Genomic DNA, 19029 nt, shown 5'->3' on the forward strand with positions numbered 1-19029 from the left:
TGTGTCCATACAACAGATCTTTATTGAATTTCATTTTGAAGAAATTTGATAACATTAAAACTTCACCACGTGCCAGTGGAGCTCGCGATATCTCAGCCTCACTCACTCCCGATGTGCTGGACGCTGTAGTGGCTTGAACTGGGCCTCAGTCCAATACGCGAGCGCGTTCACCGCAACAGTCGCTTAGCTGCTCAGACCTTCTAACTCTTTGGGCTCCGTAAGATCAACGTGGGAGGTGCCTTCTTGGCCCTTACTGGGCCCCTGACATTTGGTTCTCCTTTCAAGAATTTGGTGTCATGAAATTCCCTTCTTAAATTTGATTGTCGTCTACGAGGTATTTTCGAAATTTTAAGCGTTGTTGATGACTTCTCGGTTAGCAATGATTTTGATGACGATGGTGATGGCGATGAGGTCGTACAAGCAGTGCATCTGGTGGGGTGTATTAATCTTGGACTCCGTCTGAGAGGTTTGCAGATCGAGACGGATTCGTCGGTCGAGGAATCTGTACATTCCGGGCTAAATGATCTATCACATTTGTCTGTGGAAGGCGGCGATATTCTGTAAGAAATGAGAACAGACAAACTTTGTCAGAGACAGAGATCACATTCACAAAGCAGGAAAATGTTTTCAAAATTCGTTAATAATTCGACTCGCGAAAATTATGGAATAATAACGAATAGCAAATATGACATAGAAAAAGACAATTCTTTTTATCGTAAAACGTAATAAATTTTTAAAATATCTACGTTGCTTAACGCCATATTCAAATATACTTACATGGATTTTGATGGTTTTTTGAATTTCCTTCTGAGCGCAGAGACCAATAAAATTACTGCAATAAACACCAGAGCTGCAAAACTCCCACCAGCCAACCATCTCATCCAGACCAGCCTCTGGTCTTCGATATATGTAAACGTTATCTGTAAGATTAAAAAAGTGGCTCTATTAATATTCACTGTTCTTAAAATGTCTGCCGTGAGTGGAATGTAAGCACAAACATGGCAAATGTATACACGAATTTATGTGGACTTGGGAAAAAATTAACTTAGACCAGAGGATAATATTAAAGTGGGTATAAAGTTTTATGAAACGACGTTGTCAAGATTTGGCTGCTTCAAGACTCGGCCTTTTATAAAGACGTTATTGTTCATTAAGACTCAGGATCTTGACCAGCTGAGTAACTATAAGCTTCTATAAATTATTATGTCGTTTGTTCATCACAGACAAGATCTATTCAGCCGCTCGAATTTCTAATTTGAAATGAAAAATTGTCAGTGGAATCTGACGTAAATACGTCTTTGTATTTAAATTATGTTTATTTAAATTGTTTATAACAAATCTGCCTGATTCCTAAATCTGTTCCCCAAACATATCAAGATCTGTGCACGCGGACTGCCTCTGTGTTCGAACTCAGATCCCTTGAAGTAATCCACGACGCGATATTTACCAAACGGAGTAAACTTTTTCATCTGAAGGACAAATTTAATTACCTCAATCAACTTATTGAAGTTACCAACGCAACTGAATCCCCGTTTTCCAAGGTCGTTCTTTGTCCACACGACAATTCCTTCATAGGATCTTACAAATCTTCGTAACTAACGCCGATTTGCCGAATGATCCGTCCGTGTAGACGTACGAGTGTTTACGTCAGGAAGAGACGAGCCTAATTCTCTTACACGAGTTCACAAAAACATTGAATGTGACGAACGACAATAATAATTAGGAATCCCTAACCTAAAACTTTGTCCAATCGTAAGAGACCACGACGTCCACCGGCAATGATCGATCACATCGAAACTAAAATCGATTATCACCGATTTCTTAATAATTCTTATGTAAGATAAATACTTGCCATATTCTAAGAGGTTTTTGACAGCACAAAATTATCTTGTCCACGACGCACTTTTTCCACAGCCGATTCACAGCAGAGCTCTTTCCACAATGACGAAGGCGGATTGTTGACGGCGATATATACTAACGCAACAATGGCGAGTAAACAGATGACGCAACAATCAGTTTCTCAGGTAAACGAACGGAGTGCAATAAGGTTCATTCAGGCTATTACACACCATGCATAATATAAAGAAAATGATCCTTACGGCAAGCTCAGCCAAGATTGTTGCAGGCGTGTGTTAGAAATTCGAAATCGTTTTCTTGCATTGTTGTAGACGCAGGTGTTCATACAAAAGCTGACCATTGTTGGTCCATTGTTGGTGTGGATCTTACACATCTTCGTAACGCCGTTTCCAGTCCCCACCTCGACCTGTAGTCCGCAGACCTCGGTCAGAGCTCGCACCTTCGGGGCCCCGTGCGACCGACGCTATAAAGTGCGGCGTGAGGGGACGGCCCCTGCCCTGGGCCATGACCCGCCGCCTTGATCGGAGTTGCATTAACCCTGCACTGCGGCCAGCTCCAAGCGGATGTCAGCCTCGGGCATGCGCACGCACGAGTTTTTGATTAACAACGCGCACGCCCCGATCCTCGGGGTGGAAGAATGTGTGAAAACGCACACCCTCGCCTTCTCCGAGGGATCGCAGGTCCCTGACGGTGGCCCGGAATCCGTCGGCGGTTTCAGGCTCCAGAGTCACGAGGTCTCCCTTCATCTGGGCCACGGTCCCGCGTGAATCCTCTACAGGAAGCCGCGAATGTTCTTCATCCCGGGGACGAACACCGGGGTTTTGTTCCGGCGCTCCCCAGGAGCCGGTTTATCCACTTGGGCGTGGGTACCATCGGTGTCCGAGGGCATGCCAGTCAGAGGCCCGGAGAGGTCACCGGAAGCCCGGGGAGACCTGCGCCCGGGTGCCTCCTCCGTCGAGGTAGCGGGTCCCTTGGCCGGGGGCTTGTCTGTCCCGCTCGGCGTTTTCAGCCCCGGGAGGTCTGCGGGACGCCTTCTGGTCTCTAGCTCCTTTACCATCTTTCGAGGCCCCAGCTTTAGTGGGGAGCGGTGCCGAGGTATCCACCCTTTTACCCGGTCGACCGGCCACTACCCCGGTGTACGCCGCGCTCACTTCAGCATAGCTGAGTTTCCGGCCAACGGAAGTGACTTGTTCGCCCGTGGTGCTGGAGGTTGGTTTAACCACCGGGTCATCAGGTCGGAGAACTGTCACCGGCACCGGACAGTGGCCCGGGATCCTAGAGGAGGGTTCCACTGAACCGCCCGAGTTGGACAAGTCCAACTCGTTGGCTTTTCTCTTGCCGGCGGTGGCTCGAGTCTCCCCTTTGGCCGCGGCGGTTGTCACGGCCTCACGTCTTCTTCTCTCCTCGATGATCGATGCCTTGAGTTGCCTGAGGACAGCCTGGGGCAGCTCGGCGAGATGAGCCTTAAGAAAGGCCAATTCGTTTTATTCCATTTTCCTATCAGCAGAATAAATCCTAAAAATAATCGCCTTTCGAGGTGAGTGCCACACGCGGGCTTTTTAAAGGCGGCACGTCGGAGACCGTGTCAGGCACACACCGCGTTCGACAGACACATTATATCTGAACCTCTCCGACAGAGAACGTTTCTGCAAGGCATCAGACGGGGAGAACTTTGGAATAAATTTTGAAAAATTTCAAAATTTTCGAAAAATCAAAAAGTGCTGGAAATTGTCTGAAAAGCACACATAAATAAAAATTTTGAAATATTTGAAATTGTTTTCTAAGATTTTGAAAAAAAATTCGAAAGTGGAATTTTTAAAAAAAAAATTGGTTTTTGCGCTTTTTGGACAATTTCCAGTGTTTTTTTGATTTTTCGAAAATTTTGAAAAAATTTCAAAATTTCTTTCAAATTCCACCCCACCTGATGCCATGCAGGACAGATAGCCAACGGAGTGTGTCCGATGTACTGTGTCTCTGACGAACGCGGTCTGTGCCTCACACGGTCTTCTATAAGCCGAGGTGCTGGATGCAACACGTAAGGCAGATACCGAGAAGGGAAGGGACACGGTCGGCCACACATCCAGTCCTGCATAGGCCGGTTGTGCAGAAACCGAGGCAGTCAGCAATCGGAAAAGATCGAGGCCGAGTCCGGCAGAGACAGGGTGAGGCATTCGCCGAGGTTGGCATGCATCTCTTGGTGAGAGTTTTGAAAAAATCTTCAAAATTTTCGAAAAATCAAAAAACGCTGGAAATGGTCCGAAAAGCACACAAAACCAAAAAAAAATTGAAATATTTTAACTTCAAAAAAATTTCAATTTTTTTAGATTTGTGCGCTTTTATGACAATTTCCAGCGTTTTTTCATTTTTCGTAAATTTTGAAAATTTTCTTCAAAAGTCTCCTCAAGAGATGCGTTCCAGTCTCGGTGAATGCCACATTCTGTATCTGCCGGACTCGTCCTCAATCTCACCCAGCTGCTGCCTGCCTCGGTGTTTGCACCAAACGGCCTCTGCAGGACTGGTCTCTGCAGGTCCGTGTCTGCCACACGTGTTGTCTGCGCGCACCTGGGATTCTAAGAGACAGTACGTCAGACCCGTGTCATACATAGACCGGTCCGTGAAGAGCCCGAGTCAGGCACAGACCGCATTCGTCAGAATCACAGTACATCAGAAACAGTCCGGGACAGAACGGTTCTGCAAGGCATCAGATCGTATAATTTTGAAAAATTTCAAAATTTTCAAAAAAAGGAAAAATGCTGGAAAATGTCCAAAAAGCGCATAAAATCAAAACATTTTGAAAAATTACAATTTAAATTTTTTTCAAAAATTTTCAAAAAACAAAAAATGCTTTAAAATGGTCTGAAAACCCCACAAAAACTAAATTTTTGAAAATTTTGAAAAAATTTTAAAGTGAAATTTTTCAAAAAATTTTGGTTTTGTTCGCTTTTTGGACAATTTCCAGCACTTTTTGATTTTTTGAAAATTTTGAAAAAAAAAATTAAATTTTTCAATTTTTTTTGATTTTGTGCGCTTTTTGGACAAGTTTCAGCACCTTTTGATTTTTTGAAAATTTTGAAAATTTTCAATTTAAACAATTCTCGGAACGGGCGATCTACTGTCTTGACAAAGACTGGAACATGTAATATTTTTAAAGGGGTTATTAATCTATAATTAAAAGACTTAACGGCTTTCGCTCGCTATCAAATATATTTACAAACATTTTTAAAACAATAATTTTTGGATACAAAATTAAGTCCAATACGGGCTTATGTAACTCCTCCAAAATACGAAAGGCAATGCTCAAAATAAAACCATTCTTCCATTACCTCGGTCATTAATCAAAATCACATGTGTCCATACAACAGATCTTTATTGAATTTCATTTTGAAGAAATTTGATAACATTAAAACTTCACCACGTGCCAGTGGAGCTCGCGATATCTCAGCCTCACTCACTCCCGATGTGATGGACGCTGTAGTGGCTTGAAATGGGCCTCAGTCCAATACGCGAGCGCGTTCACCGCAACAGTCGCTTAGCTGGTGAGACCTTCTAACTCTTTGGGCTCCCGAAGATCAACGTGGCAGGTGCCTCCTTGGCCCTTACTGGGCCCCTGACATTTGGCTCTCCTTTCAAGAATTTGGTGTCATGAAATTCCCTTCTTAAATTTGATTGTCGTCTACGAGGTATTTTCGTATTTTTCAGCGTTGTTGATGACTTCTCGGTTAACAATGATTTTGATGACGATGGTGATGGCGATGAGGTCGTACAAGCAGTGCATCTGGTGAGGTGTATTAATCTTGGACTCCGTCTGAGAGGTTTGCAGATCGAGACGGATTCATCGGTCGAGGAATCTGTACATTCCGGGCTAAATGATCTATCACATTTTTCTGTGGAAGGCGGCGATATTCTGTAAGAAATGAGAGCAGAAAAACTTTGTCAGAGACAGAGATCACATTCACAAAGCAGGAAAATGTTTTCAAAATTCGTTAATAATTCGACTCGCGACAATTATGGAATAATAACGAATAGCAAATATGACATAGAAAAAGACAATTCTTTTTATCGTAAAACGTAATAAATTTTTAATGGCTTTTCGAGCCATATTCAAATATACTTACATAGATTTTGATGGTTTTTTGAATTTTCTTCTGAGCGCCGTGACCAATAAAATTACTGCAATAAACACCAGAGCTGCAAAACTCCCACCAGCCAACCATTTCATCCAGACTGGCCTCTTGTATTCGATATATGTAAACGTTTTCTGTAAGATTAAAAACGTGGCTCTATTAATATTCACTGTTCTTAAAATGTCTGCCGTGAGTGGAATGTAAGCACAAACATGGCAAATGTATACACGAATTTATGTGGACTTGGAAAAAAATTAACTTAGACCAGAGGATAATATTAAAGTGGGTATAAAGTTTTATGAAACGACGTTGTCAAGATTTGGCTGCTTCAAGACTCGGCCCATTGTCAGTCTTTTAAAAAGACGTTATTGTTCATTAAGACTCAGGATCTTGACCAGCTGAGTAACTATAAGCTTCTATAAATTATTATGTCGATTGTTCATCACAGACAAGATCTATTCAGCCGCTCGAATTTCTAATTTGAAATGAATAATTGTCAGTGGAATCTGACGTAAATACGTCTCTTTATTTAAATTATATTTATTTAAATTGTTTATAACAAATCTGCCTGATTCCTAAATTTGTTCCCCAAACATATCAAGATCTGTGCACGTGGACTGCCTCTGTGTTCGAACTCAGATCCCTTGAAGTAATCCACGACGCGATATTTACCAAACGGAGTAAACTTTTTCATCTGAAGGACAAATTTAATTACCTCAATCAACTTATTGAAGTTACCAACGCAACTGAATCCCCGTTTTCCAAGGTCGTTCTTTGTCCACACGACAATTCCTTCATAGGATCTTACAAATCTTCGTAACTAACGCCGATTTGCCGAATGATCCGTCCGTGTAGACGTACGAGTGTTTACGTCAGGAAGAGACGAGCCTAATTCTCTTACACGAGTTCACAAAAACATTGAATGTGACGAACGACAATAATAATTAGGAATCCCTAACCTAAAACTTTGTCCAATCGTAAGAGACCACGACGTCCACCGGCAATGATCGATCACATCGAAACTAAAATCGATTATCACCGATTTCTTAATAATTCTTATGTAAGATAAATACTTGCCATATTCTAAGAGGTTTTTGACAGCACAAAATTATCTTGTCCACGACGCACTTTTTCCACAGCCGATTCACAGCAGAGCTCTTTCCACAATGACGAAGGCGGATTGTTGACGGCGATATATACTAACGCAACAATGGCGAGTAAACAGATGACGCAACAATCAGTTTCTCAGGTAAACGAACGGAGTGCAATAAGGTTCATTCAGGCTATTACACACCATGCATAATATAAAGAAAATGATCCTTACGGCAAGCTCAGCCAAGATTGTTGCAGGCGTGTATTAGAAATTCGAAATCCTTTTCTTGCATTGTTGTAGACGCAGGTGTTCATATAAAAGCTGACCATTGTTGGTCCATTGTTGGTATGGATCTTACACATCTTCGTAACGCTGTCTTTTGCCGAATGACCCTTCCGTGTAGACGTATTTACGTCAATAACAAACAATTATAACTACACACATATATAATATGAAATAGTTAACACTCATTAATTAATTATTAATAATAAATTAATTAATAATTAACTCACACATATATTCTAATATCTTGATCGATTTTTGTGTTTTGGAATTTGAATATCGAGATGTGTTTGTTATTGTTGATATTATATGTGATAGTAAATTGTTTTATAAAAATTAGTAATTAAATTGGTAATTTGAAAACTGTGGAATTTTTACAATTAACTATCGATCTTAGACAGGTAGGACTTTTATATATTTATTAAAGCGTGTTCTTTTGGAGGGGGGTTTGGTTGCTATTGCAATATTTGTGTTTTATGAGTTACGATGGTCCACTGGTTGATAGTGAATTTTATATTTTTCTAATATCCGTTGGTTGAATCTTGGTCTGTTATAAATTTACGTATTATTTTATAAACATATGAAAAATTATATTGACTATTAGAATAGGTACCTGTCACGTGTTTGACTTAGGGGCCCGGACTTCTGTAAATTAATTTAATCTAGTAAATTAGAACTACTTTAGCCTGATGTAATAAGAAATCCCACCTGCTTGGAGACGAGGAAACGTTTATTGTTTATGGTCACGGAAAACTGTAATCAGAAAGGCGGAGTGGATTCACGGACAAAGTTAATGAAAGAGCCACTTCTCGGCTTGAGGAATGAATTCATATGATATGAGGGATGTCACTTTATGTTTTATTAAACGACGTCTTGTATCGAAAGAACGTTTTAGCGGTAGGAGCTGAGCAATGAGGCTCTACGAGGTGTGATCGGAAAGTTTCAAGACTGCGCCTATAAAGACCCGTACACTTATCTCAGGTATTAAATTCATCCATCACCCTCGAAGTAGTTCCCCTGGGAGTGAACACAACGATCCCAGCGCCGCTGCCAAGCCTGGAAGCATCCCTGGAAATCTTTCTTTGTCAGCCTGTCAAGCACCATCTGCGATTCTGCCTGAATCTCTTCTATCGTCTCAAATCTCCTTCCCTTTAGCTGAATTTTCATCTTTGGGAAGAGGAAGAAGTCACACGGCGAATAAGGAGAGTGCGGGATGACGGCCATGGTGTTTGAGGCCAAAAACTGCCGAACTTTGAGGGCGGTGTGCGCTGGCGCGTTGTCATGATGCGTCGCATGTGGAGTTCTTCCTTTAGAATCAGCTGACAGGTCCCATAGCCTATCCCAACAATGTCGCACAAGTCGTTGATGGTACGACGTCGATCTTCGTGAATGGCCTGCCGAATCTTCGTAACATTTTCGGGCGTTGTGCTTGAAGATGGTCGTCCAGAACCCTTGTCATCATCGACAGAGGTTCGGCCATTTTTAAAACGTGAATGCCACACAAAAGTTTGTGCACGACCCATTGCGGACTCCCCAAATGCTTGCTTTAGCATTTCATAGGTTTCCGTAGCCGTTTTGGCGAGTCTTTGTCAAAATTTGATGCACACGCCATTCCGAAATCGCAGGAGGGTCGGTGTAATGCACTACCAAAACGCCCGTAACTAAGAAACAAATGCTAATTCGATGATGCCGGCTGGCACACTGATTCACTATGAATGTAGGCCGCACCCCCTAGCGGCAGAAGCTCGTACTACATCCGGTTCGCCCTCTATTGACACAGTCTGAAACTTTGCGATCGCACCTCGTATGTGGAATATGGTACGTTAGAGTTTATTTTAAATATATCAGCACCGGCTGTCCACAGTCACTACTATACACATCGTTATGTTACAAACGATTGATCCATAACTCGCAATATAAGCACAAGGACTCATACACACGTTTAATATAAACATTTCATCGAGTGTTATAACAAAAAAACAAACTTTCTTCAATCAATGTTTCGTCATCCGTCCTGTTACTTTACTGAGTTTAACAACAGCGCGCAGAGCAGTTGTACTTAGACCGGAGAAATGTGTTCTTACGTCTGTTAAAAATACGTAACATAACCTAAAATTCTCAGTTAAGATGTTTCATTACAACATATTCGTATTGCTGGCGTATTTATTAGGATTATTGTCAAATGTTAATCCATCTACGTCACGTAATCTTTACTTGGTAAAATGTCTCAGATCGATTAGTGAAAGATATTTCGAACAAACACAAACCCTTGTGGTCGCCTGGCCTGACAATGACGTCACGTTTACGAGTTTAAATACTTCTAGAATTTCTACTTCCTCTGGATGTGACAGACAGAACGAAAGTCGTGTGACCTTTCAAACCGAGGAATTACAATTAAATAAAATGAGAAACGTCGAAGAAGTTCTCGATCTTGTGTTTCCAGAGTTAAGCCGTTGGATACTCGTCGTGTGTAAGAACACGTGTGAACGCAATCGGATAAATTACGACGACATTCATCGTAACTACGTAATAATTACTCCCATCGACACAGATAACCCGGAGAGAACACCGATAATTCTCCGCAATCAGATAATTCATCTGTCCAGAAGCAGCGCTTGGAACCCCAGAGGTCGCTTTGTCGTGGCTTTGTCGAATAGTTTCAAGAATTCTTCGCTGAAGGTACAAAGGATTTTCGAAGAACTTTGGGATCACAAAATCATAAATGTTGTTGTGTTAGTTCCGAGTTTCGAGGAACGAAGTGAAATGGAATCAGTTTTGAAGGCCTATACGTGGTACCCATACGAGAATTCAGATCGATGTATCGAAGTGGATGAGGTCGCGTTGTTGGACACGTGGGTCAGAGGTCACTTTATTAAAGACGCTGACCTCTTCCCACCGAAGACAGGTTTAGATCTACACGGATGTCCTTTAAGGATATTAACACAACCAACTATTTTCACTGTACTCGATCCTTGCTTCACGTACGTAAACCGTCCAGGAGTCCTCAAAATTTCTTACAGGGATGGTTGGGAGATCAGACTGTTAAACATTATAACACGAAAAATGAACATGACAGAGGAATATCTGCTCCCAGTCAAAGACTTCTGGAATTTAACTGATGACAAAGGGGATTTTGCTGGTTTTACGAGGGAGTTACTTCAGAACAGAGCTGACTTGGCAGTGGGTCTCCTTGTCGTGAGAGATGACGTTCCGATCGAGGCAACACGACCTTACCACTGGGGTCAGTTATCGTGGTACGTGCCTTGTGGAAGTATATATCCCCGTTGGATGAGCATTTCGAGGATGTTTTCCGGGAGTCTCTGGGCGTCTGTGATGATGTCAGTTTTGATTTCCGTTCCTGTAATCATGTTGCTGGAAAGATTATCGGAAGATTCTGTTTACACGACTGGATCCAATGTCTTATCCGATACGTGGGCTGTGATATTGTCTGTGTCTGTACCCGAGATGCCCCGGAAGTGGTCACTGAGGTGTTTCTTCATGTCATGGGTCTTCTACAGTCTCGCGATTGACACCGTGTTCCAGACTTACCTCACGAGCTTTCTTACCGATCCTGGTGTAATTCCTCATGAGAAGAATGTAGAGGAACTCGCAAGATCTGATATAAAACTTGGATTATCTTTTAGAGATGGAGTCTTCTACGAAGACAAGAACGATGTTCAGTCACGAAGAATTATGTCGAAGAAAGTTGAATGTGAGGATCAGACCACGTGTTTTATCTGGGCAACAAAATACAAAAATCTTTCAATTCTGTTCTCAGATATTCTTTATAAGTTCCAGATTTCTATAAATCGGCCGGAGGAGACCAACAGCAAATCGCTTTGCGAAATTGAAGATGGAGTTGTCGAACGCGGTCCAGTCGTCATGGTATTACCGAAAGGATCCTGTTTGTTCGATAGAATAAATGACATATTATTACATGTTGTGGAATCGGGAATTTTCGCCGAATGGGTGAAGATAACCGATTACATCCAGATGGTTAAAACAAAGGCGTTCTTTCCTTACGGACTCTGTGATGAATACTTCAAGCTGTCCCTCGAACACCTGCAGTCTGGTTTCTACTTGTTGCTTATCGGTTACTTCGCATCGTTTATCATTTTTGTTGCAGAATTTTTACGTAAATTCGTTCTGTCCACTTGAACTTTGGTGTTTCTGTCGTAAATTCCAACGAATCTTTGCTGCACGCCTTCAGAAGAGCACAAGAGTGAAACAAGTGACATATTAGTTGTAGAATTGCTCTAGTCCATCGTTTCTTAACCTATGGTACGCGAACTATATGTAAGGAAATCGAAAGATGATAATTGTTCCTTGAATACATTTGGTTGGTGGTATATTTGTGTGTTAAATTATAATTAGCGGTAAGGTTGAGAACCCCTGCTGTAGTCTAGACCAGTGGTATTCAACCTGTGGTACGCGAAGACATCTTAGGGGGTACGTGAAATTTAAAAAGAATAATATTATTTTATGATAAACACTGAATAATCAGTAATGTAATTTATTTAATTTATTTTAGATGTAGATTATATACTATGTATAACTTGAATTATACACCAACAACTTTGGGGGTACAAAGTTGAAGAGAAATTATATCTGGGGGTACGCGAACAAAAAAAGGTTAAATATCACTGGTCTAGACCAGGAACACGTAGTCTGTGACGCACTAATGAAACATTATTAGTCCCCTAATTATTAATGATTTCATTTTGTTTACGAATTTGTTTAAAATTCTGCAATTTGCGTTTTTAATTCTTGCTTGTTCTGAAAAGTAAAATTTCTGGTTTTACTTTTAAATTTTCGCTTTGTATGTTACACATTTTAATATTTAACGTGCTTACTAGAAATCTAGACCTCCTATAATTACAAACCGTTTCAAAATCGAACCCTTTCAAATCATAACAGAAGAGACGAACATCGAAATAGATATTTTTGTCCTCACAAGAGAGAATCAATACTAAATATTTCATGAATGATTGAGGAGTGTGATATCGATGTGTTTAGTACAGAATAATTATATTAAATTAAAAATTAATTACAAAAGCGTTCACCTATCTGAGGCGTAACTTGACTTTACGCGAAGGAATAAGAAATTTCCCCTAAAATTATCCCTCGTATTCACGGAAATAAAGGCGAAGCAGATGGGGGCAGTTGCTCCAGAGAGTTCGCCGATATATAAAATAATTCTCTGACATCAGAGAGGCAACATGATTGAAGACAGATTTGGAAACAGTGCAGTGATGTCTTTTATTAAGTTGGTATACATGAAGTGTTTAAACTCCAGGGCGACGGACTTTAAGACAATTTAAGAAATAAACTTGTATTTATTGGAAGTTTTTATAAAATCTTTTCTCCAACTTTTCAGTACTAATACTAGTAACAACACACATGATAAAGACATTGAGAAACATTTTCACAAAAACGTGTACTCTCATGTATATTTAAAACTACGCAGAGAATTGCCTTCATATCCTTCACATGTCGATTTGGTCTTCTGGGTAGCCACGCCACATAGAATTATATGTGCTGCCCTGAAGATGGAAGCAATATGAACCTCCGAAACACTGGTACCTGCCTAAATTTTCACAGCACATAAAACAAACATCGACACTGTCGTGAGAAAGTCGCATCGCACAAACTTACATTCTCGTGCTTTGGCTTAAAATACTCTTTGAACACTGAAGTTCTGTTACGTTGGCGCCACTGGTTTTGAGTGTTAAATAAACGAAGATGGAACCAGTTTTGAGGAGCTGTCTTGTAGGTCTGAGAGCTTGGACAAACCACTGAATGCATGAATGAAATACTGTCTTCGTAATACAGATTTTAAATAAATTAAATATTTAAGAAATTTGATCTAGAAATATAAACCGCGTAATATTTGTTTGAAATGAGTGCATAATCGAAAGGTTTAAACTGGCGAGCTTTGTTGCTTCTATCAGCAGCCACTAGGTGCGCTGTAATCGCAGTAGAGAGAATTAACACAAAAGCTAATTACGTGTTGCGGTCAGAAGCTGTTGTGGCGGTTTTCGATAATTGCGGGATGAGCCTAATTACCGGCCTACGAGCAGTTCACTCAGTCTCTGCGAAGTCTAGAGAATGAATATTTCTTTTCGGAGGGGAAGGACATGTTAAGGGGACAGTACGCATCACTACTCCCCCCCCCCCCCAAATGCCTCAAAATTACGTCGTAATTAACAATCGAGATGCTTGTGAATTAGCAGGCAGGCGAATGTTGTCCAATGTTTGAATTAGATTTATAATTGTTTTAACGCGTGCAGAATTAACGATGGGACTCGCATTAAAATCAAATTTCTTTTCTTTTCGGATTTGCTCTACAAATTCATTCGTTAGAATACATTTCTCAAAGCCTAGAGAATATTTTGAACCCCGTATTTAGCAAATTCATGGCGCATTATAGAAGGAAGCCAGGAGGGATTGGAAGAGAGTGCTGGTCGGATTGACTGGAGTATTTCACGGAAAAAGCCTTGCTCAAAGCCCATCTAGGTGGCTGTCTCAGGTGGAAGATCTCCTCGATGATCAACCCACAGCTCCCCATCAAACCTGAAGTCCCTAGAGTGGGAAAAGGAGTGGGGGACTGTCCAGAGGGGAGAAGGGTGTCCACTGGACGCTCACACCGCGACGACAAAACCGCCAGTGGGACGCCGAAGCCCCAAGCCAGGACCCGCTTCCTCGGCGGAGGTTACCGGTGGCTTGTCCGGGTCTCTGAGCGTCGCGTCTAATGACTGAACCTCGAGCACGCGTGTGGACAAAGATGCTCCCCTGGGGAAGAAGGAAGGAACAACATCCAGGTCTACGTTTTTAGAAATGTGAAACGTTTTTGAACGATGAGTTTTTCCACCAGACACCCGGACTACGGAGGCGGTAGAGAACGGGAAAGTCAGTACACGAGTACAGCAGAGACCGGATCCTGTAGAGACCAAGTCCGGCAGAGACCGGGTGCGTCATAGACGTGAAAAAAAATTAAAACTTTTTAAAAAATTTCAAAAATAAAAAATACGGGAAAATGTCCAAAAAGCGCACAAAATAAAAAAATCTAACAATTTCAAATTCGATTTTTTCAGAATTTTCGACAATTTTTGGTTTTGTGGGCTTTTTAGACAAAATAATGCATTTTTCAATTTTCGAAAATTTAAAAAAAAAATTATTTCAAACATTTCCCTACCAGGACCGGTCTCAGACTTATTCGGTCTCGTCGCTGCCTGAGACGTTATCTGCCTCACGCTCTCAGTCGGACTCGTTCTTTGCATTACTGGGCCCCCGCTTAAGCCATTGTCATGGCTTATGGAGAGTCTCCTTGCTAGAGACGTGGTGATACAGAGACCGGATCGAGAAGAGACCGATTCCGGCACACATCGTGTTCTGTTAGAGACGGTACGGCAGATATTGACTTAGACAGAGTTCAGGTGGGGAGTTTTGAAAAAAAAAATTAAATATTTCAAAATTTGCAAAAAATCAAAAAATTGCAGAAAATTGCCTAAAACGCGCACAACACTAATGAAATTTTAAAAATTCCAATTTCAAAAAAAATTTCAAATATTTGGAAAAATTTTGGTTTGGTGGGCTTTTTAGACAGTTTCATGTATTTTTTGATTTTTCGAAAATTTTCAAACATTTGAAGAAAAAAAATCAAAATTTGCAAAAAATCAAAAAATTCTGAAAATTGCCTAAACCGCGCACAACACTAATGAAATTTTTAAAAATTCCAAATTCCAAAAAAAATCAAATATTTGGAAAAAATTTGGTTTGGTGGGCTTTTTAGACAGTTCCATGTATTTTTTGATTTTTCGAAAATGTTCAAAAATTTGAAGAAAAAAAATTCAAAATTTTTCAAAAATTTTAAGAAAAAAAATCAAAATTTTCCCTGCCAGACACTGTCGCTGCAGACGCTAACTTTCCTCCTTCCTCCTTCACCCCACTTCCTCGCCCCGCAAGTCTCAAGATTACAGTCGCCGACTATACAAGGCTCTGTTTACCATTTCCAGCAATGCTTTACGTACGCAGGGATGGTGTTACCTACAAATGGACGATGCCTTGCGCATGCGCAGGACTCCGCCGTTAGTCAGCTTTTTTCGTTGATTCTGGTTAAACTATTTCACACATTCTCCTGGCCTGGCTATTGCAAGACCAAAACTGCAGCTCCGTGTGAAAACGAGATCACAAATATCACGTGAATTGGTTTCCGGTTATACTCCACAGAAAAATATCTTAAACCTCGTATTGATATTATTTCCGGTCAGTAAGAAAACCAGAAAAAATTGTGTAAAATTAATTGTGATTTATTCATTGTATCTTGAAATAGACGAGAAAATTGTTTGTTGCTATTGTTGTTTGGTAAATTGTACGAAAAACGAAAAACAGCTGAGTTTGGCCGCCATTTGCTGAGTTTCTATCTCTTCAACAAAGACTTTACAAAGATTTTACGCACTGTTCATCTTCAAAAAATAGTTGTTTAAATTATCACAATTTCTATGCGTGATCCATTCTCAGTAACATGTTATATCATATAAATATTGTGCTTAATTTACATTTCAATTAAAAATAGCAGAAAAAATCCACAGAATATTAACCGCGTAATCGAAAATTTAAAAAAAAATAATAATAATATGATGGAGTATGAATTACACTCATTTTTAAATTTCAGTATCCACATTAACGTTACAAGAAATGTTATGGGTTATTTTTTTTCTACATTCTTCAAAAATGCTAAAAGCACATAACACTCCACAATTACCACAAAATATATATTCAAAAGCTGTTGGCAGAGTAATCATATAAACGTCAACTAACAATACTTCTAAAATGTTGAATAAATAAAAAAAAAATTCACTACACTTACGACAAAATTAACATCAGACAGATTCAAGTAACGTTTTCAGTTGCTACGTAAAACACGTATCGATTAAAATAGTGTCCCAAAAACATGTACACATATTCACTGAACGAAAAGTAACACATTTTAATACACTAAACCATTAAATACAAGGGAATATATCATTCAGAGTACCTAGACTTTTTTTGTGAGGATAATATTAAAATGGATATTAGGTAAAGTGTTATCGACTTGTAGTATGCAGGTAGAAGGACGGATAGACGAACACGGGTAAGCTAATATTCACTCCTCTTACAACGTCTCTGCTTTTACACTGTAACGAAATATCTCACGTATTAAACTATCATACGGATGTAATCTGTTGTTTCCCGGACAAAACCTATGATTATTTGTCCACTTCTACACAGTATCGAGACTTTTGAGGTTTCAGTGTCCCTTCGCTGTTGACAATGGCCACTACAACTGACACGCCGCAGACTGTCACCAAGGAATCTGTCGTGGTCGAATGCATTGTGGCATTTGGCGGTGATGAAGCCGTATCGTTGTCTTCATCATGGCAGTGATCATTACAATGGTGATTTTGTTGATTCTGCAGATTATCGTCGGCCGAGGACAGTATTTGTCAGACACGAGTCCTGGAAATGAAAAGTTCTTCGAACTAAAATGTTACAAGAACTTTTCCGAGCGTGCTACATGCTTCAAAATACGATCACAAATACAACTTAATGTTACTTACAACACCAAACAAGAACTGAAATCACACATAAACAGTTAATTTTCACATCGCCATTGAAATGACACGTTCGCTCGCTTCTGTACTACTGCCGAAGGAGCGCGGACAACACAGTGAGAATTGCTTCCTATAGATACTTCGGGTGGTAAGCCGAACTCTCACGAAGATTAACGAAATTTGCCGAAGGAGCGCGGACAACACAGTCAGAATTGTTTCCTATAGATACTTCGGGTGGGACGAACTCTTACGAAGATTAACGAAATTACGGAAGCAATGATTCACTTGTTTCCCCTGCACGGCACGCCACTTATGCAGTAAATATACCAATTCTTTGTCCGTTGCAACTAGTTACAATAATCTTGTAGTATTATACAATGTTCATTTAAAGTGTGTTTCAACACACTGGACACAGATGAAGTACACTGCCTTTCCAGTTCATAATGTGCAGTCAAATAACAACAAAAGAAGTTGGAACATCGGCCCTAAGAAAACAAAAGACTGACAGTACGTGCAATGTGACCAACTAATGAAAAAACCAACAAATCAAAACCGAAGGAACGATAAACAAACGAACCAACAACCCAATAAATGAAAACAACAGACGAACGAAGGCAACAGGGGTACTGACAGAGACTCGACCCGAGTACCGCCACAATACTGAGCAGACCCCTCTCAACGCTAAAGGCAAGATCGGCCACTGCTCTGGATTGTTTTAAAACCTTCACTTGTCTGCCTCTGAGATATTTCGAGTTCTTAATAACGTGGGCACCTGTCACTGATCTGCCCTAGAACTGTTCTCCTTGGTCACTACTCTCGCTACTCTGAGGCAAATTACAAGACACCAGTAGGTTTGGGTACGTTAACAACGCAAATTACTTACTCTGGGGCTGCTGTGCGGGGTGGAGAGTGTTGGCTGCCCTGGCAGCAGAGCCTCGCCCAGCGCATCTCGCATTTCTTCCGTTTGGAACTCTGCCGGAGAGACAGGTAGACGGACAGACTCTTCGACACGGCTATCCGCACCTGCAACCCGCATTTCACGTCTGACCCATGTCAAAATATAAAGTTATGTTATCTTTTTACGTAACACAACGAAAAATATTCCTGTCACGTGATCCACCTAGGGCGTGCGTGTTTGCGCATGTGCAGTGACCTACAAACGGTGAGAACAAGATTACGGATGAGGAATATCGTAAAGTGGCCACTGAGGTGTCGCGATCTGGTAGTCAAAATGGGAACTATGGAAAATGGCGGACTTTGTAAAGAATGCATAACGATATTATTTGTATTCCGACACGGGGCATAATTTCTATATAGCTATATATTTTATTTTATAAACCTCAATTAGTCAGTAATCAGCCCGAATTGTCTTATTGTCTCACCTCTCCGTTTAGGAAACAGTACAGTAAAGCAATGAAGAATCCTTGGAATGAGGTCAGAAAATGAGTCGTGTAGGACCAGAGGGCGAATGTCCACACCGCCCGATCCAGAGGCGCCTCCGTCATGTTGCCGAGGTTCGTTATCCCCAACAGAGGTAGCAGCACCAGCGCCGCACGCACGGCTTTCCTGGTGAATAACAGCATGATGATTTTACAACTTATATATATATAATTAAATATGGTTAACAAAATATAATATTCTTGCAAATACGAAAAGAACAGGTTTGTTGTGAAAATATGAAGGTACGATTTCGTTATAATTTTCAAATGTTTTGAAATTGTTGCGAATTTAGCATAAATTTTACACTCTGAAAGGTCTTTAACAATCATATCAAAAGCAGATCCCAGAGAAAGAATATATGCACGTGTCAAAATATTAAAATACCACCCTTATGAAGTGTTTACCTGTCACAGGAAATACTTCTGGTGATGTACGCAATAAAAAACTCAAAATCTATTGCAGACAAGTGCTGCCACGTAGCGAGCAGCTGAAGAAACTTGTAGTGCGCCATATTCACACTCATAGAAACACTGCGATCGTCCGAATGTAGGTTAACGGCCTGTGGCGCAGCTGTCGATAATCGATTTACGTGAAATTCAAAAGACAGAGGGAAATTTGCAAGTACAACTTAGTGATAAGA

General features: G+C 40.6%; 1 protein-coding gene across 9 annotated transcripts in view; it reads right to left on the reverse strand.

Moving 5' to 3' along the window:
- Positions 1-2: 2 nt before the first annotated feature.
- The window catches only part of Pdfr (Pigment-dispersing factor receptor), a 95992-nt gene continuing 76965 nt past the window's right edge, over positions 3-19029 (reverse strand). For 4 of the 9 annotated variants that reach the window (XM_087345774.1, XM_087345773.1, XM_087345771.1 and 1 more), the window contains exons 11-13: positions 18332-18515; positions 17833-17972; positions 12597-14148 (exon numbers count right to left, since the gene is read on the reverse strand). In XM_087345774.1, coding sequence (XP_087201900.1) covers positions 13998-14148; positions 17833-17972; positions 18332-18515 — 475 coding nt within the window. In that variant the 3' untranslated portion in view covers positions 12597-13997. Of the gene's footprint in view, positions 559-777; positions 921-5042; positions 5762-5972; positions 6116-12596; positions 14149-16116; positions 16871-17832; positions 17973-18331; positions 18516-19029 lie in introns of those variants that run through there. The other 5 variants (XR_015534331.1, XR_015534330.1, XM_087345775.1 and 2 more) reach the window with 5 other exon arrangements.

This window comes from Zootermopsis nevadensis, unplaced genomic scaffold (genome assembly GCF_977971745.1).
Source record: "Zootermopsis nevadensis isolate Lab colony 2312 unplaced genomic scaffold, Znev_1.0 Znev_ptg000009l, whole genome shotgun sequence".
In the NCBI taxonomy this organism is placed as follows: Eukaryota; Metazoa; Arthropoda; class Insecta; order Blattodea; family Termopsidae; genus Zootermopsis; species Zootermopsis nevadensis.